This window comes from Canis lupus, chromosome 7, assembly GCF_048164855.1.
Source record: "Canis lupus baileyi chromosome 7, mCanLup2.hap1, whole genome shotgun sequence".
In the NCBI taxonomy this organism is placed as follows: Eukaryota; Metazoa; Chordata; class Mammalia; order Carnivora; family Canidae; genus Canis; species Canis lupus.
Window position 1 is genome coordinate 36,987,720 of NC_132844.1, and position 24,441 is coordinate 37,012,160.

Consider the following 24,441-nt stretch of genomic DNA (forward strand, 5'->3'; position numbering starts at 1 on the left):
ATTTTAGTTCCTAGCTTTTCTATCACGCAGTGTGGTCTGTGATGGGTAGAGGAAATCACAAGTGTGGCCAACTTCTCTTGGAGGCTGACTATTGTCATTGTTGGTGAGATTTCTAGCAAGTACATTTTTAGCTGATTTTTCCCTAGATCATTGTGGTCTATAGCATTTCTGGCCAACAGCACCAGTAGATGAGTAAGCGGTTTTGGAACACTCTTTTAAGGTAATTTTATAAAAGTCAACACATTTTATTTATTTATTTTTAAGTTAACACATTTTAAATTATAAAGATCCTAAACCAAATGGTAGAACCTAAAACAAATGCTTCCCATCAAACATTTTTCAGTGAGACAGTTACTATTATTATGGAATCACACTGTAAAATTTATATTTACTATGTATAGTGTCATTAGGTCCAAATTACAGCTATCAAGAACCTTCTAGGGTCACCTGGGTGGCTCAGTTAAGTGTCTGCCTTGGGCTCGGGTCATGATCCCAGGGTCCTGGGATAGAGCCCCACATTGGGCTCCTTGCTCCTTGGGAAGTCTGCTTCTCCCTCTGCTTGCTGCTCCCCCTGCTTGTACTCTCTCTGTCAAATAAATAAAATCTAAAACAACAACAATAACAAAAACCTTTCAAAGCATTTAAGAGCTATTTCCTCAAAATAAGTTTTTGTTATATTCCATTTACTAAGCACCCCAAAAGCACGACTGCTTTTACTTCTGTATTTAACCAGAGTTTTAGAACAGTGATTTCCCTTCTGGTGCTAAACAGGTGGTGCAAAATGGCCTTTTTAAAATGTAATATAGTATTGTCATCAATATTGCATCTGTAGTAAGAATTCTGTCCAGGAATAGCCATAACTAAAGTAAAAGTTACCACTTTCTTGAAATTACTAAATCATAAAAAGAATTCATCATTGTTAAATGATCCAGCATTACAAATACTTTTTTTTTTTTTAAAGATTTTATTTATTTATTCATGATAGTCACAGAGAGAGAGAGAGAGGCAGAGACACAGGCAGAGCGAGAAGCAGGCTCCATGCAGGGAGGCCGATGTGGAACTCAATCCCAGGACTCCAGGATCACACCCTGGGTGGAAGGCAGGCACTAAACCGCTGAGCCACCCAGAGACCCCTACAAATACTTTTTCCTTGTTACTGGTATTGACTGCTTTAATGGAAAGACTAGTATTATATGAAACAAATCCATGAAAACTGAGCTACATCCAAGTAGCCACAACTGATTATAGCAACAAGATACTTGGCTGCCTCACACCCATAATCAGCCTTACCACATAGATCTGTAGCCTGAGTGACTTCAGGGCCCTTGGTACTGTCTTAAATATCTGCATTGGCCTGAAGCTGACGTCGGAGCTTCTCCTCTGATACCAGAGATCTGAGCTGGCATTTCCAGGGACAAGCAAGGCTCTCTGGCTCACTTGCCTGTATTCATCCTCTAGTCTATACAGAAAGGCTGAGGTATTTGAGGCAGCCAGCCAGAGTTGTCCAGGTGGTGACAAGAGAGAATCAAAGTACTGAAGAAGAAGAGGAGTGCCAGCACCTTTTTCAGTTTTTCTGTTACTTCTGACTTAAAAACAGGGAAATACTAGTCACCAGTTACTATGGATTTGTCTTTAGTGTTAAGAAATCATGGACTTAACAGTTTCATAAGAAATTACTGTATGATATAAAATAACTACCTTTATTCTCCCTTAACCAGGTTGCCCAAACATTTTCCATATTGTGGACCAAAGAAAGGTATGATAATTTCCAATCTATTTTACAGATTTTCATTAATGTTCAAAGATGATTACTGGTGAGGGGAAAAAAAGATAATTACTGGTGAGGATTTCCTGCAAGAGTACAGGAATCCTAGAAGTCAACTTTCACCCTACATACTACATTTTTTTTTTAAAGATTTATTTATTTATGATAGACATAGAGAGAGAGAGAGAGGCAGAGACACAGGAGGAGGGAGAAGCAGGCTCCATGCCGGGAGCCCGACATGGGACTTGATCCCGGGACTCCAGGATTGCGCCCTGGGCCAAAGGCAGGCGCCAAACGGCTGAGCCACCCAGGGATCCCCTACATACTACATTCTAATGCTGGAAATCAGCTGAATGATTCCAGGTGATTTAGTATAGTTTAAAATTTGTAACCCCAAGGATTTGAGAGCTTTGAATTTGCCTCATTAACCAAGCAAAAGACTATAAACTTTCAAAACAGGTTGGAACATAAGACTTTCACCTTTTTTTTTTTTTTTTTTTTTTTTTATGATAGTCACACATTGAGAGAGAGAGAGGCAGAGACACAGGCAGAGAGAGAAGCAGGCTCCATGCACCGGGAGCCCGATGTGGAATTCGATCCCGGGTCTCCAGGATCGCGCCCTGGGCCAAAGGCAGGCGCTAAACCGCTGCGCCACCCAGGGATCCCAGACTTTCACTTTGATAACATTTAATGGACAAGGTCTTTATAAGTAGGCAAATCTATAAACTGAGATGTTTTTTCAGGTTTAGTTTTAAGTCCACCATTATTTCTCTGATGAATACTGCAGTTATATTAATAGGTTCTCTGTGTCAGAGCACCTAAGAGAAAGAGTATAAATGTAGACTTTATAACTTTTTTCAGATACATAAAAAAGCACAGTTATAATCTCTGCCCTCTTTATAAATTAGTGACAAACCCATAATAACCTAATAAATTTATTATTTTAACAGATGCTAAATATAAATACTTTCTATATCCTATCTATACTCTTGTACTACTTAGAAGTCTTCTATGAATAAAAGCTATAACTGTCTCTCTTCAAGTTTATGTGTATCACATAAGCATTGATCAGTTTTGGGCAATTAATTTATAGCCATCTGTTTTTGCTGAGTGGTCTTCACAAATCGGAGCAGATTGATGATGGCAGCAGGTGTCACTCCAGGTATACGACTAGCAGCCCCAATCTAAGAATTAAAACCGTAAGAGGAACATAAGTGAGCTATGTCAAATCAAATCTATTTTGCTCTTTATAACAATCTGTATATAATAGTTTATAAAATATTCTCAAAATGTTATCTTAATGTATCTTCAAAATAATTATAAAGTAGATAAAGAGAATGTAAAAAAAGATAAAGAGAATGTAATAATTAATACCTTATTTATAAATAAGGCTCAGAGAGGTTAAAGCAACTTGTTAAAGATCACATAACTAACAGATGATAGACTACCTATTTTTCTTTTCATCAAACTAATGTAACCTGCTCAGCAATGTCTTGGGCAGTGCTCTATAATCTCATGAATACTTCTGTGGTGTATTTTGTGTGTGTGTGTGTGTGGTGTATTTATACAGTGAAATGTATGAATATTCACTTTAAGTGGTATGAAGACTAAATAATCTTTTTTTAAATATTTTATTTTTTATTTATTCATGAGACACACACACAGAGAGGCAGAGACATAGGCAGAGGGAGATGCAGGCTCCCCACAAGGAGCCCAATGTGGGACTCAATCCTGGACCCCAGGATCATGCCCTGAGCTGAAAGCAGATGCTCAACCACTGAGCTACCCAGGCATCTCAAGACTAAATAATCTTAGGTCAGGTCAGGTTTGCTACCAAAGGAGTCTATAACAAACACTTGTCAGAGCTTTTTGTATTCTAGAATTGTAGCTACTGAGTACCTGAAACAGCTAGTATGACTGAAGAGTTGAATTCGGAGTTTTGTTTGATTTTAATTAATATAAATGGTCACATTTAGCTATCATATTGTGCAGTGCAGCCTATGACTATCCATAAAAACATAAATGAACAGCATATACAGAGTTATAAAATATAAGTCCTATAAGCTTAGTTTCCATGATGATTATCACTAAGAGCATCATGTTTATATTGATGGAATCACTTCTCCCTTTAAAAATAATTTTTTTGGGGATCCCTGGGTGGCTCAGCGGTTTAGAGCCTGCCTTCGGCCCAGGGTGTGATCTGGAGTCCCAGGTTCGAGTCCCACATTGGGTTCCCTGCATGGAGCCTGTTTCTCCCTCTGCCTGTGTCTCTGCCTCTCTCTCTCTCTCTCTCTGTGTCTCTCATGAATAAATAAATAAATAAAATCTTAAAAAAAAAACACTCTTTTTTTTCAGTTTTTTTTACAGGTTATTTTTTTGTTAAGTGCCTTTTACCGTATGAATCACCACTAAAAAAAAGCCACTGCTCATTAAACTACGATACACCATCCATTTTTAAGATACAACTCAGTTGCATAAATATTAAATGTGCATCTCAGAATCAATAAATATAGCCTGTCTTTAAATATTTGTTATTAAAAGTCCAATACTATATATTATAAAATAAAAATTTTAATTTGTTTACAGATACTTACAGAGACACACACACACACACACACTTAGACTGAAGCATGGGGTTCAGGACCTTTTTTTGGTTCCCTTCTTCCTCCTAACAGCTTCTAAGCCAACACTATGGAACTCCTAGGGAGATATCCAAGTGGTGATTTGAAAACTACTCACATGTATTAACCTAATGTGTTTTCTTTTTTATCATGTATTATACTGGTTTGTTTGCACTGATGGTTTAGCATATAGTAGGAACTAGAGAATAATTTTAATCAACTCAATTCTTCTAGTTATTTATTTAGACTAAGTTTTTTGGTCTCTCAAAAACAAACCATCTGTCATACAAAGAGATATAAGAAAATACAAGGTTAGATTTTTTATGATGAAACAAAACATTAATTATGTGATCACTATAAATCAAAGTTTAAAAAATTAAAGCACTGGCTCTTTATTTATAACCCTCTCCTTTCCACTGCCTGGTTTCTTACCGTTTCTGGGCGAATGAAATGTAGCTTCTCTCGAACTTCATAAGACAAAGACACATCTCTGAGGGTTAAATAATCTAGGTCTTTTGGCAGTTGGAGAGCTTCATCCTGCTGAACTTCCTTTATTTGTTGTTGCTGATGGAACAACACTGATTCATAAGTGGCTGGTGAACAGAATTAATTAATTATTAATTAATTATGTTATGATACTCAGATGATATTAACAACTTGTGTTTTATAGTTTTTACTTACAAAAACTTCTGTATACGTTATCACTTTCAACACTTTTCCCAGCACCATGAAATAAGTGGCGTAAGTGTTCCCTTTTGTAGATGAGAAAATTGAAGCTAAATGAGGGCATATCTTGCACACCAACTGCAGCATTCCATCTGATAGTTTACTGCATGTCCTTTCATTTCAAAAATCTGGAAAATTGGGGTGCCTGGGTGGCTCAGCAGGTTAAGTGTCTCAGGTTCTGGGATGAAGCCCCAAATCAGACTCCCTGCTTGGTGGGGAGTCTGTTCTCTCTCTCTCCCCCTGCCATTCTCCCTGCTTGTGTTCTCTCACTCTCCCTCTCTGTCAAGTAAATAAATAAAATCTTAAAAAAAATAAAACGTGGAAAATTAAAAGGCTCCTTGCTGGCTCAGGCAGTAAAGCATGGGGCTCTTGATCTTAGGGTTGTAAGTTCAAGCCCCATGCTCATTGTAGAGATTACTTAGAAATTTTAAAAATCTGGAAAATTAGAAGATACTGCTTTTCCTCTCAGTACAAATTTTTCCCTCTCAGTGCTAACCCTCAATAGGCTGTGAGTTTGAATTTTAGGTCCTAAAGATAAGCTGTTTCTTTAAGAAAATGGTTTTCAGAATCATGTCCATTATAAAGCTATAATTTTTAATTAAAAATGGAGTTTTTTAGATGTAACAATTTAAATATTTTAAGGCTTTATTCAAGTGAAGTTAGAAGGATAATTTAGCAATTATTTTGTATAGCATTCTCTTCTTAGAAAAATAAACTCAAAACCTGTTTTAAAATCTAAATTGAGGGGTGCCTGAGTGGCTTAATTGGTTAAGCATCTGCCTTCAGCTCACGTTATGATCCCAGAGTCCTGGGATGGAGCCCCACATCGGGCTACCTGCTCAGCCGGGAGTCTGCTTCTCTTGCTGCCTGGCGCTCCATGTGCTTTTGCTCTATATCTCTCTGTGTCAAATAAATAAATAAAATATTTAAAAAATCAAATCAGATCAAGTCTAAATTGAGGTAGTCAATCTGTCCTGTTCAAGAAAGCCAGTCTTCCCTAAAGGTTTTGGTAATATCTGCTTCAGTTACTTGACTAGCAGTTAGAAAATCTCAGCTCTGGGCCTGGCTCTACCCTCTGAGTATGGGCCCATCATTATCCTTCTGGGCCTTAGCTTCTTACCTTTTTCTTTCTTTCCTTCATTCCTTCGTTCCTTCTTTTCTCTTTCTTTTTTAAAGTAGGTTTCAGGCCAGCATGCAGCCCAATGTGGGGCTTGAACTCACAACCCTGAGATCAAGATCTGAACTGAAATCAAGAGTCAGACACTTAACTGACTGAGCCACCCGGGTGCCCCATATCTAGAAATTGTAAGGGCTAACCCAGATGACTTATGATGGTCTTCATGGCAACAAAAGATAGTTGTTAAGTACACAGGCCTTGCTGTCAGACAAGCTAAGTTCAAATCCCAGCTCTGCCGCCCACCAATTTTGTGATCTTAGGCAAGTTACCACTTAATGTAAAATTAAGACAATAAGGCTAAGACCCATTCTTCACAGGACAGTTCTAAATGTCAAACAAAATACTGCATGTAAAGGGCTTAATACAAATTGTAATATGACAAATTAGCACAAAAAACTGTAATATAATTGTATGACTCATAAATAGACCCTATAGAAGTTCATGGGATACAAATGAGAGATAATATATATGTTAAAGGTATATTTATTTAAACTTTCAAATATATATATACACACATATACATATATATCAAAACAGAGATAATACAAAGAAGAATCCGAAGTTGATTTCTGCCATCAAGAAACTTCCTCCCTGGTGGGGGTGGGAGGCATATAGTGGTTTGACAGTCAATGATATATTTTAACCTAATGTTTCTTTTAAGCCATGGATATAAATTAGAGTCTATATATGCCAGAGTCTTTTTTTTTTTTTTTTTTTATGCCAGAGTCTTTAAAAAAACAAGGCAAAATAGTAGCTACTCTGTGGCTGAAGTTAGGGTTTTCTATGAACAAGTTAAATTATTCTGGATTATTCTAACACAAATCTGGTGATTTATGGATCAAAGTAAATTGCAAACCAAGTTTAAAATATAGAATTTAGGGGCACCTGGCTGGTTCAGTTGGAAGAACATGTGACTCTTGATCTCAGGGTTATGAGCTCAAGACCCACAGTGGGGTGTAGAGATGACTTAAATAAACTTTATATATATATATAAAATATAGAATTTAATCACCTGTTCTCAGGTGATAACAGCCTGAATGTTCAATAAAGTAATTTTTACTCAATAGAGAAATCATGATGTTGAAATAAAAGGTCAACATTATTTCTTAGACATTAGTGTAAGTGTAGTGTCTGGTCATTCAGAATAATGATTCTAGAGTTTTGGTGAGTTTCCCTTTGTTGCTGGACTTTTGGTAACTTGCATGGTGGGATGATAGGTAGCACTTGGGTCATCTGTATGTACAGCCAAAGCATAGCAAAGCGGTAGATCTCTATGGAGCTAAAAGAAACTGCCATTGCTAGAGGAAATGTAGCATTCTTACCACTTTGGCTGATCTCCAAGGAATTTAAAGTTATTTCATATTTGAACAGTACATCATTATCCAACTTCTCCTACCCTTCTTTCCAGCTCTTTCTATTCCCTTTTTCTCCAAATAATCTGCCACCTCAGGAAAAAACAGCTATCAAGATGCAGAAGGTGATATTATTCTCAGTATTTTTATGTCTGAAATTTTTCATAATGAAAAACTTGAAAAAATACAGTACAACTACAAAGTCATCTATAGCTTTAATGGTCAGTTCACTGTTGGAAAGTATGAGAGCATGATATATGTTATAATGTATAGGGGCAGGCTCTGATTTCTTTGCCTGATTCAAAGTAAGTATTTGTTAGTAGAGTACTCCAGTATATTATCAAAGCCAAAGACAGTATTATTTTTCTCATTGTTAGAACACCAGATGGGGAAGATGTAAAAGGAAGTTTAAGGAAAAAAAAAGTTTTGTTTTTGGCTTTTTTGGGTTATTTTTGGTAAACCTTATAGCATTTCCCAAACTTGAGATGTGCTCACAAACTACCCAGGGATCTTGTTAAAATGCAGATGCTAAAAAAAATAAAAATAAAAATAAAATAAAATGCAGATGCTTACTCAGTCTGAGGTAGACTGTGAGATTCCATATTTCTAACAAGTTCTGTGTGTTGCAATGCTGCTTGCCTGGGAACTCTACTGTAAGTAGCATAGAGCCTAAGACTATGCTGGTTCCATGGTAATGATGGCTCCTCTTAACATAGCACTCTTTCTTTTTTTTTTTTTTCATAGCACTCTTTCTTAATGAATCTGCTGTCCATTCATAATTTGCACAAATGGAAAAGCGAACATATAGGCATGTTAAGTAAAAAATTATCTTCTACCTTCTATTTTCAGTCTTTCAGCTAGCTCTCTACTTTCAACATACTTCTTCAAGGGCTCTGGAACAGCCTTGGCTAACAACTTCATGTCTACTTCCTCATACTTCAGAACATCTAGAGCTCTGCAAATACACAAAAGTTTCATTAGCACAGAGGTCCAAAAAACAAAACGAAAGATAGGGGTCCATATGATATAAGCCCAATCAAAAATAACATTCCTGGGGCACCTGGGTGGCTTAGTGGTTGTCTGCCTTTGGCTCAGGTCGTGATCCTGGGGTACTGGGATCAAGTCCCATATCGGGCTCCCTCTGGGGAGCCTGCCTCTCCCTCTTCCTATGTCTCTGCCTCTGTGTGTGTGTGTCTCTCATGAATAAATACATAAAATCTTAAAAAAAAAAAAAAAGAACTTGATTCCTTGGAAATAATGCCAAATCTCAGAATTTTTTTTTAAAGATTTATTTATTTATTTATGATAGGCATAGAGAGAAAGAGAGGCAGAGATTCAGAAGGAGGGAGAAGCAGGCTCCATGCCGGGAGCCTGACATGGGACTCGATTCCAGGACTCCAGGATTGCGCCCTGGGCCAAAGGCAGGCACCAAACCGCTGAGCCACCCAGGGATCCCCGCCAAATCTCAGAATACTAATATCAAAAGATACTCCTAATTCTTTCCAAGCACAGTCAGCAAAGCAGTAGATATACAACACAATAGAACCTCAATAAGACTAGTATGTAGCTCTCCCCAACTCCTTTCCTTTATCATGAGAAATAGGTTTTGGTAAAGGTTGCATTACTATAATCCTTTTTTCTTCCCTTTCTTGTAAGGATAAAATATCCTCTGATAACAAGGGTCTGATTGAATTCCCTGAGAATTTACTTCTAAGTCATGGTAAGCCCTATGTCCTGTGAAGGAGTCATCCTCTTGCTTGCTCAAAACCAGCTAAAGATCTCTTTCTTTCTTTTGCAGAACTTCCCAAGTAAGAACAAGGGGCCCCTGTAAGTATGTTTTAAAGTCTCTTCAAAACAAACTGATGAAAATGATGGTCAAACGCTTTTCTAAAAAGTAAGGGATCCTAAGTATTCTTCTAGTTGGATATTTTCTAACTTAGTATTATCTCCATTTCAATTTTTACTGATTGGAAACTTTAGGCAGCTAATTCTCAGTTCTACTTCTACTACTCTGGTTAGACTAAGGCTTCCTGGGCCAAAGCAAAGAGAGAGGAGAACAATCAATATATGCAGCTAATAAAGACAATTGCTGAAATTCTCAGGCAACTTACATGGCTCACCAAGAGAACATGCCTCAGTAAATGCTGACAGATCAGATAAGATTTGTAATAACTTGATTCATTGACATTTGTTAAGAAAGATCCAACAAGAGAGAGAAACTTCCGGTATGTTTCATCTCCAGAAGTTCTAGTGCTCCTTTGGCCAGTTTAATCCTTTCATACTGATCTCAGATTCCTTCTTGATATCTGACACCCCCACCTTCTAGCCCTTCCCAAAGGTGAAGTGAACTTGACCAGTTGTTGCTCTGTTAATTATAACTGACTTCATTTACATTTGGCTTTTTTGGTTATAATTCATTTAAAAAGTTATTGGCAGGCTAACGAAAAGTGGTACATAAGGAGTTCCATTGTTGCCAAGACCTTTGTACAACTTAGTTGAACTATGGTACTGCCCTTGGCTCACCTCATTCTTGTGGTCCCAACTATGAAATATTCTGCAGTTTCCTTCTCATTTTGTTTGGTTCTCACGAGACTCACCGATCTGTACAATTTCCTCACATTTACTGCCTTAGTTTACTAAATTTGGTATTTTCTTTCTTTCTTTTTTTTTTTGTTTTTTTTTTTTTGATATTTTCTCTAATAGATTAACGTTTCTGATAAATTCTGTCCATCCCAAATAAAATTAATTATCAAGTCAACAGAAAGTCAGATCTGTCCATCCAGGAGTGCCAGGTCTTCCCAGGTCTCCCAACCACCTTCTTTACTGTTTATTACCATAGTCATGCATTATCACCCTTTGCAGATGATTGGCTTATTTTTTCCTCAGACCACTGCTCTGAGAATGTACAGAAATTCTGGGCAGTTCTGCTGTGCTCCAAGAGACAAATTAGGTCAATTAATTACAGAGGCCTCATCTCATAAGCTACAGTGAAACCATATAACCCTAAGCTCCAAAAGGGAAATGGCTGGGTTGTCTTTTAAACTACAGAACTTACTGGAACCATCTAATGATTAACCAAAAAAAGCATTATCTTGGAATCTATGACTTCAAAGAAAAGTGCTTGACCATCCAACTTAAAATTAAAAAAATAATACTTTATTTATAAGCCTTGGAACTGTTCTTAGATCCAAACTTCAAGACTTGCTTTGAATTGAGCTTAAGCCTCAGAGTTCAGAGCTCAGGCACAGAGAGGACAAGTTAGTATACCTCAACAGAACATAAGAGACAATCTAACACATCAGTGTATTTCCCTCTAATCTGGACAGGAAATGTGTGTGCAGTTACTTGTATATCTCTTCTGTTAAAATGCCTGTTCAAAGTCTGGTTCAACTTGTGAGTGCTTAGCACAGAGCTTGGCATGTACACTATAAGTGCAATAAATGTATTTTGACCAATCTTCTACCTTTCTAGCTTTATATATCTAGGCATTGATAACGTGAGTTTATTTAGGGAGACTAAATGCTAGACTGTAAATATTCTGCTGAAATCAAATATGGTTTCTCCTGAAGAGAAAGATATTTGAATTATTAAAAAAAGCATTTGGCTAAATTGTTATTTTTTTAGTCACCTTAATAAAATGGCTACTCTTGTGATTTGGTAAAAAACCTGATAGCCTTTCATTTATATTTTTATTCATCAGTTAACATTTTAGACTGTGTTAAAAACTTACCCTACTAGCAATGTTACCTCACTATATATTAGTCACATTTAATACAATACAAATTTTAGTTATAAGAATTTGAAATAGTAAAAAAAAAATTTGAAATAGTACAATATCTGTCAAAACAAAGGATGACATTATAAATTCTTTGCACAAAGTCTGAAATAATCTGAACCTTCCTAAATTTAAGCAAATACTGGAATACTGAGTGGATTATAAACGATGTTTATACTACTGTCATCTCCCAGTGCCACTTAGCTGGTAAACATATCCAGTGTCCTCATTTATCAATCGGGCTGTCAATCTCGTGAATAAGATTCCCTGGTTTGGGTGACTACAATGCAGGTTCTTTAACACTTACTTTTACTATAATTAAAAATCTGCTTAATGTCTTCTAACAGTAGAGTCAGTGTTTTGGGAAATTCCTGTGAAAATGAAAACTTGGGGGGTTGCCGGGGTCGCTCAGCAGTTGAGCATCTATGCCTTTGGCTCAGGGCGTGATCCTGGAGTCCCAGGATCGAGTCCCACATTGGGCTCCCTGCATGGAGCCTGCTTCTCCCTCTCCCTATATCTCTGCCTCTCTCTCTCTCTTTGTGTCTCTCATGAATAAATAAAATAAGAAAAGATTAGAGATAAAGGGATCCCTGGGTGGCGCAGTGGTTTAGCGCCTGCTTTTGGCCCAGGGCGCGATCCTGGAGACCCGGGATCGAATCCCATGTCGGGCTCCCAGTGCATGGAGCCTGCTTCTCCCTCTGCCTGTGTCTCTGCCTCTCTCTCTCTCTCTCTCTGTGTGACTATCATAAATAAATAAAAATAAAAAAAATAAAAATAAAAAAAAAAGAAAAGATTAGAGATAATAAAAAGCAGCATTAAAATAGGTATGCCTTTAAGTCTACAAAATCCCTCACAAGAAAAACAGGGTTAAAAAAAAGGAAAAATAAAACAGAAAAATATATTGGAGACATAATTGCAAGATCAACACCACCATATTTGCTTCTAAGTTACAATAATTTTTTAAATTTAAAAAAATGTTTTTATTTTTATTTATTTTTTTTTTTTTTTTAATTTTTATTTATTTATGATAGTCACACACAGAGAGAGAGAGAGGCAGAGACACAGGCAGAGGGAGAAGCAGGCTCCATGCACTGGGAGCCTGACGTGGGATTCGATCCCGGGTCTCCAGGATCGCGCCCTGGGCCAAAGGCAGGCGCTAAACCACTGCGCCACCCAGGGATCCCTAAAAAAATGTTTTTAAAGATTTTATTTATTTACACAGAGGCAGAGACATAGGCAGAGGCAGGCTCCTCTTGGGGAGTCTGCTGAGGGACTCAGTCCTAGGACCTCAGGATCATGACCTGAACCAAAGGCAGATGCTCAAACACAGAGCTACCAGGGTGCCCCTAAGTTACAATGATTTTAGATTTATGCCTTCTGGGCACATCCCGACCCAAATTAGTTTACATTTTTTAAATGCGGAAAAATGAGTGCTGAAATATGCAGATTTTGAGCCATGCAAAGTCCTTAAGAATACATCTATGAAGCAAAAGCTCTATATTAATGTCCTTTAGGTTCAGAGTCCATATAACCAGAATAATAAAAACAAGGACAAAAAATCTAACATATAGCAAGGAACTCTTCATGGAAGTCCATAAAATTTAACATAGTCTGCTTAACCAAAGAGGTTTTTGGGGCACTTAGGTGGCTCAGTTGGTTGGGTGTCCCACTCTTTGTTTCAGCTCAGGTCATGATCTCAGGGTTGTTACACTGAGCCCTGCATTGGCTTCATGCTCAGCAGAGTCTGCTTGAGATTCTCTCCCTCTGCCCCTCATATGTGGGCACATTCTCTCTTTCTAAAATAATTAATTTTAAAAAAGAGGTTTCCAACTACTCCATACTTATAACAGAAGGCAGATTAACAGTATTTCTTGGTTTGACCCTCTAAATCTTAAGAAAGCTAGAAGAACTCAATGGGAGCCACAGAAATATTATATAAAAGATAAAGATAATTTAGAATCATATGTATATTTAATACTGAATAAGGAAATGGGTTGTATCTAAAGGATTTTGAAAAGAAGCCAAAAGTAAGCTAAATTCATTTAAAATACGGAATCCAAAAAATAAATTAAAAAAGGAATCCAGGGATCCCTGGGTGGCGCAGCGGTTTAGCGCCTGCCTTTGGCCCAGGGCGTGATCCTGGAGACCCGGGATCGAATCCCACGTCGGGCTCCCAGTGCATGGAGCCTGTTTCTCCCTCTGCCTATGTCTCTGCCTCTCTCTCTCACTGTGTGCCTATCATAAATAAAAAAAAAAAAAAAAAAAAAAAAAAAGGAATCCACAGGTAATGTCTCTCTGAAACAATCTCACTTTTTGTAAAAAGTGAGAAAAGTCTATATTAAAAGTGCATACCTGAGTGGCAGACTTTTAACAATACTTATAGAAGCCTCTGGAATTAACTTTTTCCATTTAGAACTTGAAAACTCAATGGATTTTAGCACAGAAATGCCTTCTTCCAAAGAAGACTTCATCCAAGAAGCTCTTTCATATCGTTGTTGGGATACACATCCAACTTCCTTATACCCTAGAAGAGGGGAGGAAAAAGAATATAATGAGAGAGGTTTTAAAGAGAAAACCTGGTTGCAAGACTCAGTGAAGAGTTACCTCGGAATGTGAGCCTGCTGTCGGCATTATCAGGGCGCAGTGACAAACGGAACTCTGCTCGGCTTGTAAACATGCGGTATGGTTCGTTGGTACCCAGTGTGGTGAGGTCATCAATCAAGACTCCTATGTAGCCTTCTGTTCGGCTGACAACAAAAGGAGGCTTGTGTTTGACCCGAAGACTTGCATTGATTCCAGCTATCACACCCTACAAGAGGACTGAAATGTTTAAAAGGCCATTATGAACAGAACAAAGAGCTACTCTAGTTAGAACACTACCTGGAAGAAACAGCATCAGGTAGTAAGAAAGCACACACTGCCCAGAAGAGTGAGAATAGACAGAAAATGTGGTACTTCTTCAAAAACAGAATACAGGTAATGTACCACTTTAGAAGGTTATGTTTCATTGTTTTCAAAAGTATTTAACGTTCCTGATAAGCCTTAGGTGGGCTAATATATTTGTAAAAATCCACTCATAAAACCCTTCTAGCCTTTTGCCACTTTTAAGTAAAAATAACATAACTTCTCACTTAAGAGGAATATGATAACTTGCAACAAAGTAATGTTGAAAGAACTTAATTTTCTTTTTCAAAAACTCTCAGGGATGTCTGGCTGGTTCAGCCAGTAAAGCATGTGACTTTTGATCTCGGGGTTGTTAAGTTTGAGCTCCAGGTTGGGTATAGAGATATTTGAAAATAAAATCTTTATGAAAGTATGTATTTATTTATTTTTATCTTCTTAAAGATTTTATTTATTCAGGAGACACAGAGAGAGGGAGAGAGGCAGAGACACAGGCAAAGGGAGAAGCAGGCTCCATGCAGGGAGCCTGATATAGGACTCGATCCCAGGTCTCCAGGATCACACCCTGGGCTGAAGGTGGCACTAAACCGCTGGGCCATCCAGGCTGCCCTATTTATTTATTTTTAAAGATTTATTTATTTATGCATGAGAGACAGAGAGAAAGAGAGAGAGACAGACATATAGGCAGGGGGAGATGCAGGATCCCCATAGGGAGCCCGATGCAGGCCTTGATCCCAGATCCCAGGATCATGCCCTGAGCCGAAGGCAGATGCTCAACCGCTGAGCCACCCAGGTGTCCCTAAAAATAAAATCTTTTTTAAAATTTCAAATGCAATAAATCTAATCAAATATGGTATCAGACCTAGGAGCTCAGAAGAGAGAATTAAAACCACAAGTGTTTGGCACAGCATAAGGTATACAGTCAATGATACTGTAATAGGGATATGACAGGACAGATGGTAGCTACACTTGTAGTGAACACAGCATAATGTATAAACTTGTCAAATCACTCGGTTGTATACCTGAAACTATTATAACATTGTGTGTCAACTGAACACAAATAAAACAAAATATAACCACAACAAAACCCACAAGTTTTTAAAAATTCTATTGTATATAGTAGCCACCCATGAAACAGAAATAAGTCTTCTATTACAATTTATGAGTTGTATATCTAAGATCTATATAGTTATCACAACAGAAATTAAGAGAAGGAACACCAGTGAAACAGTCTTTTTTTGTTTATAGTAACATTTGAACAACCTCTTACTTGAGCTGCAGCTTCCTCATAACCAGTAGTGCCATTTATCTGGCCAGCAAAGAAGAGCCGTTGCACCAAATGAGTCTCAAGAGAAGGAGTGATCTGACGGGGGTCTAAGTAATCATACTGAACACCATATCCTGACCAAAGAAGAAAAAATACAAAGTAAGTAAAAACAGAGCTGGATTTGTCTCAAAGTAGAGATGCAAACATTATCATTAAATGCTCTTGAAAAACAGGGCCACCTGAATGGCTCATTCGGTTAAGTGTCTGCCTTCAGCTCAGGTCAATGATCCCAGAGTCCTGGGATAGAGCCCCACATCATTGGGTACCCTGCTCAGCGGGGAGCCTGTTGCTTGCTCTCCCTCTGCCTGCTGCTCCCCCGCTTGTACGTACTCTCTCTCTGTCAAATAAGTAAATAAAATCTTTTAAAAAATGCTCTTGACAAAGAATATATCTAAATACATGGATGTTGGGCTTTGTCTTCTGAGGCTCTAAGGCAACTATGACTGTAGCTAAGACCTCCTCACTACCTGCTAAAGCAATGCTGAGCCAAATGGAGGGGCAGCTATGATTCTCTTTACCTGGTTGAATCATTTTAGCTTTCTCCAAGCCTTTGATGCATGTAATCATTTTCTCTTGTAATTCAGCTGGCAGTGTCACAGATAACCCTTGAGGGTAGATGAGCTCAGAATCCATTCCTTCAGGTTCCAACCAAACCTGATGTAGACGGTTTGGAAAACGCAAAACCTTTGATTCAATGGATGGACAGTACCTAGAATAGGACAATGAAATTTTAAAATTTAATGAAGCAAACAAAAGAGGGTTGACATCATTCTTTAATGTGATGTTTTGTCCTTACCGGGGTCCTCTTGTAGTTTCCTTAATATGACTATTAAGGTGAAGGTTCTCAAGGACAATCTCATCCACTCTAGGGTTCGTGTGAGTCAAGTAACACGGCAGCTGATCTTCTGGCTAAAATATAGGATTATTTATAACAATGTTTGCTTCTTTACTAGTTTATCTTTTACTCATATAAATTACACACATGACATACACGTACTTTATAAACATTAAACCCATGCATAATGCTGAGTACTAATGAAATATTCTTGCCAAAAGCAACCCAAAAGATGAACCTAAATTCAAACAAGCCTACCAGTTTGCAGAAAATATGGAAAATGGAAGAACATATTTAAGGCTCCAGAAGGATAAAATCAGAGAAATTTAGACTGTGGGAAATTCTAGAGAACAGATTACTCAGTTTCTTCCACATATAAATGTCAAAAAAAAAAAAAAAAGGAGAGGAACTGTTATTATGAGGCAAGTCATCCAACTCAATGTGTAGTCCTTATTTGGTCCTCATTTTCTGGGCATGATCATGCTATTGTGGTTGGTTTTTACAAAGTTCTTATCTGTTAAGGACATATATCAAAGTATTTGTAAGTGAAATGATGTGATATTTGGGACTGTAGCTTAAAACTTCCCAAAAAGAAAGTGTTAAAGAAAAATGAAACAAGAATGGCAAAAAATATTACTTATTGAAGCTGGGTGAGACAGATTCATTTTGCTATTTTTTTCTACTGTCCATAAACTTGAAATTTTATAATAGGCAGTTTACAAATAAACACATTAAGAAAGTAGCATCACAATTTACATTTTACCAATGCAAACATATAACCTGTTCAAGACAGCAGAATATTTGGGGCCACTTATCAGGATAACACTCATCAGAAACTAGGACCATTGGTTATCAATCCTCAATTCTAAACATACAATATACCTTTTAAAAATAATTTTATAATTTTTATATAATTTCTTATAATTCCAAAGGTAGGCAAAAGTATCCTGTATTTTTCAAAAATACCAGTATCACGAAAGATATCCATATCTGACTATGAACTATATTTATACTAGATAATAGCACTGTATCAATGTTAAATTCCCCAAATTTCATTATTGCAATGAGGTTATATAAGAGCATGTCTTTGTGCTTAGCTGAAATCCATGTTCAAATATTTAGAAATAAAGGGTCATGATCTCTGCAACTTACTCTCAAATATTCTGAAAAAAGAAAACAGTAAGAATGTCTATACTACTGTTTTATAGATTAAATATCATATAGCTATATATTTCTACATAGATAATACAGTAAAATATTAACAATGGGTAAATTTCAATGGTTTATAGAAGTTTGTTTTATGGTCTTGCAATGTTTATGTAAGTCGCAAATTGTTTCAAAAAAGTTTAAAAGGGCAAAATTATTGAAGTAATGAAACTTAAGAACTTATGGGGAAACACCCAATTATCTAAATTAGCTAATCCTTTTAAAAATCACTTTTTTGCACCCTAAGTAATAGTGATGTAAGGTGAATTGTGAAGGAAGGAAGGAAGGGAAGAAAAGAGAAAGAAGGGAAAAAAAGAAGGACAGAGGGGCTATATCCTGCTGTGAATAACCACTGTCAGCTGTAAGGTTAGGTTTTTGTAAATTATCTTACCTTAATCCACACTGTCTCACTGACAAAACTGAATGGTATGGATGGATTATCTGGTGTCTGTTTGTTTAGAATGCTAAAATTAACTGACTCTTTGGCAATTCGGGGTGGAGTCCCAGTCTTCAATCTTCCCACCACAAACCCCAACTTCTCCAGAGTCTGAGCCAACCCTACAGAAGGCTGATCCCCTAAACGTCCTGCTGGATGCATCTCTAATCCAATTACAATCACACCTCTCAGGAACGTCCCGGTAGTCAGAACCACACTCTCTGCATGTACTGTGCTTCCATCCGCTAAAGGATAAGAAAGAGCAAAAAATGTGTCCTGTTAACATGGATCAAATTGAAATGTTACTATTTTACATTAGAACTATAGAGAAACTGTCTTTAGAAGCTTGAGAAAAATAATTTTAAATGAGTAAGAAAGCTATATGTTATTAATACCAAGAATCCAAGACAGCTGTGAGAACATAGTAACATCTAAGAACTAATTCACATGTTCCTAAAGCCATGTCAGTACTGAAAAGTTAGTCTCAGTTAATTTTTAAAATTAATTTTAGACTCCTGGTTAAATATGAGAGACTACCTCACATGATTTCTTCTCCCTCCTGAAATAAAGGCGCAAAAAAGGTATAAACCCAAAAGGACAAGTAATGGGAAAGAACTTGCCAAAAGATGAGAACTTTCAAAATATTTTCAGACAGAAAGCAGATGGAAGAACAATAACTGATTTCACAGATGGGAAAAGGATATAACTCAAGAATCTGAGGAAAACATACTAATAAGAATGAAATCTCTCTCTCTGTCATGAATAAATTAATAAAATCTTAAAAACAAAGGGGGGTGGCCAGCCTCGGTGGCCCAGAGGTTTGGCGCTGCCTCAGCCCAGGGTGTGATCCTGGAGACCTGGGCTGGAGTCCCACGTCAGGGTCCCTGCACGGAGCCTGCTTCTCCCTCTGCCTGTCTCCCTCTCTGTCATTAATAAATAAAATCTTAAAAAAAAAAAAAAAGAATGAAATAATTTGCCCTGCACAGCTCACAAACTGGAGAACCAAGAATGAGAACTGAGGGATGTAATAATGAAGGCTGGAACTGAAATGAGAGAAATGGTTAAATCTATATATAAAGGTTTTGTGTGGAGAAAGACACAGACATGGCCAACAAGTGCATGAGAAAATGCTTCACATGACTTGCCATCAGGGAAATATAAATCAAAACCACAATGAGATACCACCTCACACCAGTGAGAATGGGGAAAATTAACAAGACAGGAAACAACAAATGTTGGAGAGGATGTGGAGAAAGGGGAACCCTCTTGCACTGTTGGTGGGAATGTGAACTGTTGCAGCCACTCTGGAAAACTGTGTGGAGGTTCCTCAAAGAGTTAAAAATAGACCTGCCCTACGACCCAGCAATTGCACTGCTGGGGATTTACCCCAAAGATACAGATGTAGTGAAATGGCAGGACACCTGCACCCCAATGTTTATAGCAGCAATGTCCACAATATCCAAACTGTGGAAGGAGCCTCGGTATCCATCCAAAGATGAATGGCGGGCAGCCCCGGTGGCGCAGCGGTTTAGCGCCGCCTGCGGCCCAGGGCGTGATCCTGGAGACCCTGGATCGAGTCCCACGTCGGGCTCTCTGTATGATGCCTGCTTCTCCCTCTGCCTGTGTCTCTGCCTCTCTCTGTCTCTATGAATAAATAAATAAAATCTTTAAAAAAAAAAAAAAAAACAAAGATGAATGGATAAAGAAGCTGTGGTCTATGTATACAATGGAATATTCCTCAGCCATTAGAAACGACAAATACCCACCATTTGCTTTGATGTGGATGGAACTGGAGGGTATTATGCTGAGTGAAGTAAGTCAATCGGAGAAGGACAAACATTATATGGTCTCATTTATTAGGGGAATATAAAAAATAGCGAAAGGGAATAAAGGGGAAATGAGAGAAAATAAGTGGGAAATATCAGTGAGGGTGACAGAACATGAGAGACTCCTAACTCTGGAAAACAAACATGGGGTAGTAGAAAGGGAGGTGGGCGGGGGATTGAGGTGACTGGGTGACGGGCACTGAGGGGGCACTTGACGGGATGTTGGCAAATCGAATTCAAGAAAAAAATAAATAGGGATCCCTGGGTGGCTCAACAGTTTAGCACCTGCGTTCGGCCCAAGGCATGATCCTGGAGACCTGGGATCGAGTCCCGCATCGGGCTTTCTGCATGGAGCCTGCTTCTCCCTCTGCCTGTGTCTCTGCTTCTCTCTCTCTCTCTCTCTCTCTCTGTCTCTCATGAATAGGTGAATAAAAGTCTTTAAAAAAAATTCTAATTAAAAAAAAAAAAAAGAAAAAAATAAATACAAAAAATTAAAAAAAAAAATAAAAGGTTTTGTGTGTAGACAGCCCTTTATAGGAAAATGTTAGATTTATTCTTTGGATAAGAGAGGGAGTTACCAGTTAGTCAGACAGAGTTTCAGTTTAGGATGATGAAGTAGTTCTAGAAATGGGTTGTGATAACAGCTGCACAATATTGTGTGTACTTACTAATACTGAATTGTACACTTAAAAATAGCAAAAAAAGTTAATTTTATGTTATGTACATTTTACCATAATAAAAAATTGTATTCTTGTGCCTGTAAAATATAGAAAAGGTCTAAAATAGTATTTAGAGTTACCAAATTAGAAAAAAAATAAAGTTACCAAATTAAGTAACAAGTATAAACAAGCTAAACATATAAAGGTCTGCACTAATAAAAACAATAATCATTAAATCTGGAGAAGAAAGGAAGAAGGGGAGAGAAAAGGAAATGAAAATAAAACTAATAACTATTCCGAGAGGAAAGTCAGTAAGCACTGACAGAAGAAAGAGAAGCTTAAGCATATTATATGAAATCATAGTTACTAAAATAATCATTAGAACAAAAACACAATCCTTTTTAAAAAAGAAATAGCTCCCAAAAGCAAAGACACAGATTAAGTGGTTAAAAAAACAAAGTACAGAACAGTGTGGATAAGATACTATTGCTATCTGATAAAATATATACATTTTGGGATGCCTGGGTGGCTCAGTGGTTGAGCGTCTACCTTCGGCTCAGGGCGTGATCCCAGAGTCCGGGGATCCAGGCCTGCATCAGGCTCCCTACATGGAGCCTGCTTCTCCCTCTGCCTATGTTTCTGCATCTCTCCACGTCCCCCTCCCGCCCCCACTCTCTCTCTATAAATATATATATATTTATATCCATACGCACTGAGATACACACACACACACACACACACACACAGATGGAGACTACACAAGAAACTAGAAGTGCTCCTGAGGGGAAAAACTGGTTGGCTGGGGAACAAGATGAGAAAGAGTCCATCTTTTCACTCTACATTCTTTTGTCCCCTTTAGGAACTGTTTACTATGTATATATATTCCCCACTTAAAAAAATTAATAAATCTATAATAAAAATTACTCTTAAAACAAGGGAATTAGGTCAAGATCTGTACTTTAAGTGATGACATTCTCTAGACACTTGAGGAAGGCCATGTACATGAAAGCAAGCAGCCAAAGAAACAGAATAAAGAATCTGAAGAAAACAACACAGATCAAAGGAAACTTCAAAAACCAATATAATCCTTATATGGATTAAACAAGATATTAAATTCAGAAACCAAAACAAGATGCTAAAAAAAAAATCAGAGAAAAGGACACCATTTATAAATGAAAATATGATAAAATTTTAAAATTCATTACAAGGATTTAGACAATAAATTTAAGGAAGTTTTCAAAGAAAGTATGTCAAAATGACAAAAAAATAAAACTAGAAGCATCCCAGAAGACCAATTCAGAAAGGGATAGGAGTTACAAGAAACAAGCATGGAAAAATAATAGAAGAAAACATACAGATCAAGGACAGATTTCCAGATTAAAAGGGAACACTTAGTATCTCACCATAATGAATGAACAAAGAGCAGACTAAGGGACACTACTTTAAAATTTCAGAACACCAAAGACAAATACAAGATCCCAGAAACTTGGGGATCCCTGAGTGGCTCAGCAGTTTAGTGCCTGCCTTTGGCCTGGGGCATGATCCTGGAATCCTGGGATGGAGTCCCATGTTGGGCTCCCCACAGGGAGCCTGGTTCTCCCTCTGCCTGTGTTTCTGCCTCTCTCTCTCTCTCTCTCTGTGTCTCTCATGAATAAATAAATAAAATCTTTAAAAAAAAAAAACCAAACAAATCCCAGAAACTTTTAGAAAGGAAAAAAACCTTCCACATACAAAAAAATATAAATATGTATTATGCTTTTTTATTATTATTGTTTTTGTTTATTTTTATTTATTTTTAAGGATTTTATTTATTTATTCATGAGAGACACAGGCAGAGGGAGAAGCAGGTTCCATGCAGGGAGCCGGACATGGGACTTGATCCCGGGTCTCCAGGATCACACCCTGGGCTGAAGGCAGCTAAACTGCTGAGCCACCCGGGCTGCCCTTGCTTTTTAGTAGGCTCCACACCCAGCAAAGAGTCCAATGTGGGGCTTGAACTCACAACACTGAAATCAAGATCTAAGCTAAGATCAAGAGTCAGACACTTACCTGAGAGCCACCCAGGCACCCCAAGTTTTTTTTTTAGATTTTCATTATTTTTTCTTCTAGTCCATACTGATTTTAAAAAATTTTTATTTAAATTTTAGTTAACATACAGTGCAATATTGGTTTCAGAAGTACAATTCACTAATATATCACTTGCATACACACCCCACAGTGCTCATTACAAGTGCCCTCTCACAGAAAGAGAGAGAGAGAGAGAGAGAGAGAGAGGCAAACATTAACCCAAGCAAAGAGGTATATGAAAGCAAACAAACATAACACACTACTCGGATCTGTTCATTACTACAGATCCAAGTAGTGAACAATATTCAAACATAATAATATAAATACTATCACCAAAATTTATAATATAATTACATTAGAAGGATAAGGGGAAGAAAGTAGTGGATTAAAGAGAGCTACTATAAGTTAATAGATAACATCTAATACTGATAATTTAGGGAGTACAAAAAAAAGCATATTATTTAGAAATTTATTAGTGCAGACCTTTATACGTTTAGCTTGCTTCTGTTAATTTGGTAACTTTATTTTTATTTATTTATTTTTTTAATTTGGTAACTTTATTTTTTTTTTTTTTAATTTTTTTTATTTATTTATGATAGTCACAGAGAGAGAGAGAGAGGCAGAGACACAGGCAGAGGGAGAAGCAGGCTCCATGCACTGGGAGCCCGACGTGGGATTCGATCCCGGGTCTCCAGGATAGCGCCCTAGGCCGAAGGCAGGCGCCCAACCGCTGCGCCACCTAGGGATCCCTAATTTGGTAACTTTAAATGCTATTTTAGACCTTTTCTATATTTTATAGGTACAAGAATACAATGTTTTATTGTTATGTAAAATATACATAACATAAAATTAACTTTTTTTTTTTTTGCCATTTTTAGGTGTACAATTCAGTATCATTACGTACATTCACAATATTGTGCAGCTGTTACCACAACCCATTTCTAGAACTACTTTTATCATCCTAAACCGAAAGTCAGAAATATGTAAGTACATATCAGAAGTGAAACTGAAGTGGTTAGGTCCGTAAAGACAGATAATTGTTTTTTCATATGACTTTATTTATTTATTTATTCTTAAAAGATTTTAGTTATTTTATTCATAAGAGACACAGGAAGAAGCAGAGACACAGGCAGAAGGAAGAGAAACAGGCTCTTTGTAGGAGCCCAACGTGGGACTCGATCCTGGAACTCCAGGATCATGCCCTTAGCCAAAGGCAGACGCCCAACCACTGAGCCACCCAGGCATCCCTCATATGAACTTTTCAATTCTATTTGATTTTTGTAAATATTATGTGCATTTTTTTTTTTTTTTAGATTTTATTTATTTATTTGAGAGAGAGAGAGCATGAGAGAGCACAAGCAGTAGAGAGAGAAAACTCCCACTGAGCAGGATTCCAGAACCCTGGGATCATGAACTCAGTCAAAGGCAGCCGCTTAACCGAATGAGCCACCCAGGTGCCCCTGCAGGTATTATTTTGATTCAAAAATTAATTCATGGGGCACCTGGTGGCTCAGCTGGTTAAGCATCTGACTCTTGATTCCAGCTCAGGTCATGATCTCAGAGTTGTAAGACTGGGCTCTGTACTGGGTGTAGAACCTGCTTAAGATTCTCTTTCTTCCTCTCCCTCTGCCCTTCTTCCTGCTCTAAAAAAATTAATTTGTAACTCTTAAAAAATATATATATATATATATATTTATATAAAACATTGTAGGGATCCCTGGGTGGCGCAGCGGTTTGGCGCCTGCCTTTGGCCCAGGGCACGATCCTG

The 24,441-nt window shown here is 37.5% G+C and overlaps 1 protein-coding gene across 1 annotated transcript in view; it reads right to left on the minus strand.

Annotated features, from left to right (window-relative positions):
- Nucleotides 1-213: 213 nt before the first annotated feature.
- The window catches only part of MTO1 (mitochondrial tRNA translation optimization 1), a 29,710-nt gene continuing 5,482 nt past the window's right edge, over nucleotides 214-24,441 (minus strand). The window contains exons 4-12 of the mRNA XM_072832342.1: nucleotides 18,077-18,366; nucleotides 16,441-16,553; nucleotides 16,163-16,353; nucleotides 15,588-15,718; nucleotides 14,021-14,225; nucleotides 13,769-13,940; nucleotides 8,478-8,596; nucleotides 4,819-4,979; nucleotides 214-2,949 (exon numbers count right to left, since the gene is read on the minus strand). Coding sequence (XP_072688443.1) covers nucleotides 2,848-2,949; nucleotides 4,819-4,979; nucleotides 8,478-8,596; nucleotides 13,769-13,940; nucleotides 14,021-14,225; nucleotides 15,588-15,718; nucleotides 16,163-16,353; nucleotides 16,441-16,553; nucleotides 18,077-18,366 — 1,484 coding nt within the window. The 3' untranslated portion in view covers nucleotides 214-2,847. The remainder of the gene's footprint in view (nucleotides 2,950-4,818; nucleotides 4,980-8,477; nucleotides 8,597-13,768; nucleotides 13,941-14,020; nucleotides 14,226-15,587; nucleotides 15,719-16,162; nucleotides 16,354-16,440; nucleotides 16,554-18,076; nucleotides 18,367-24,441) is intronic.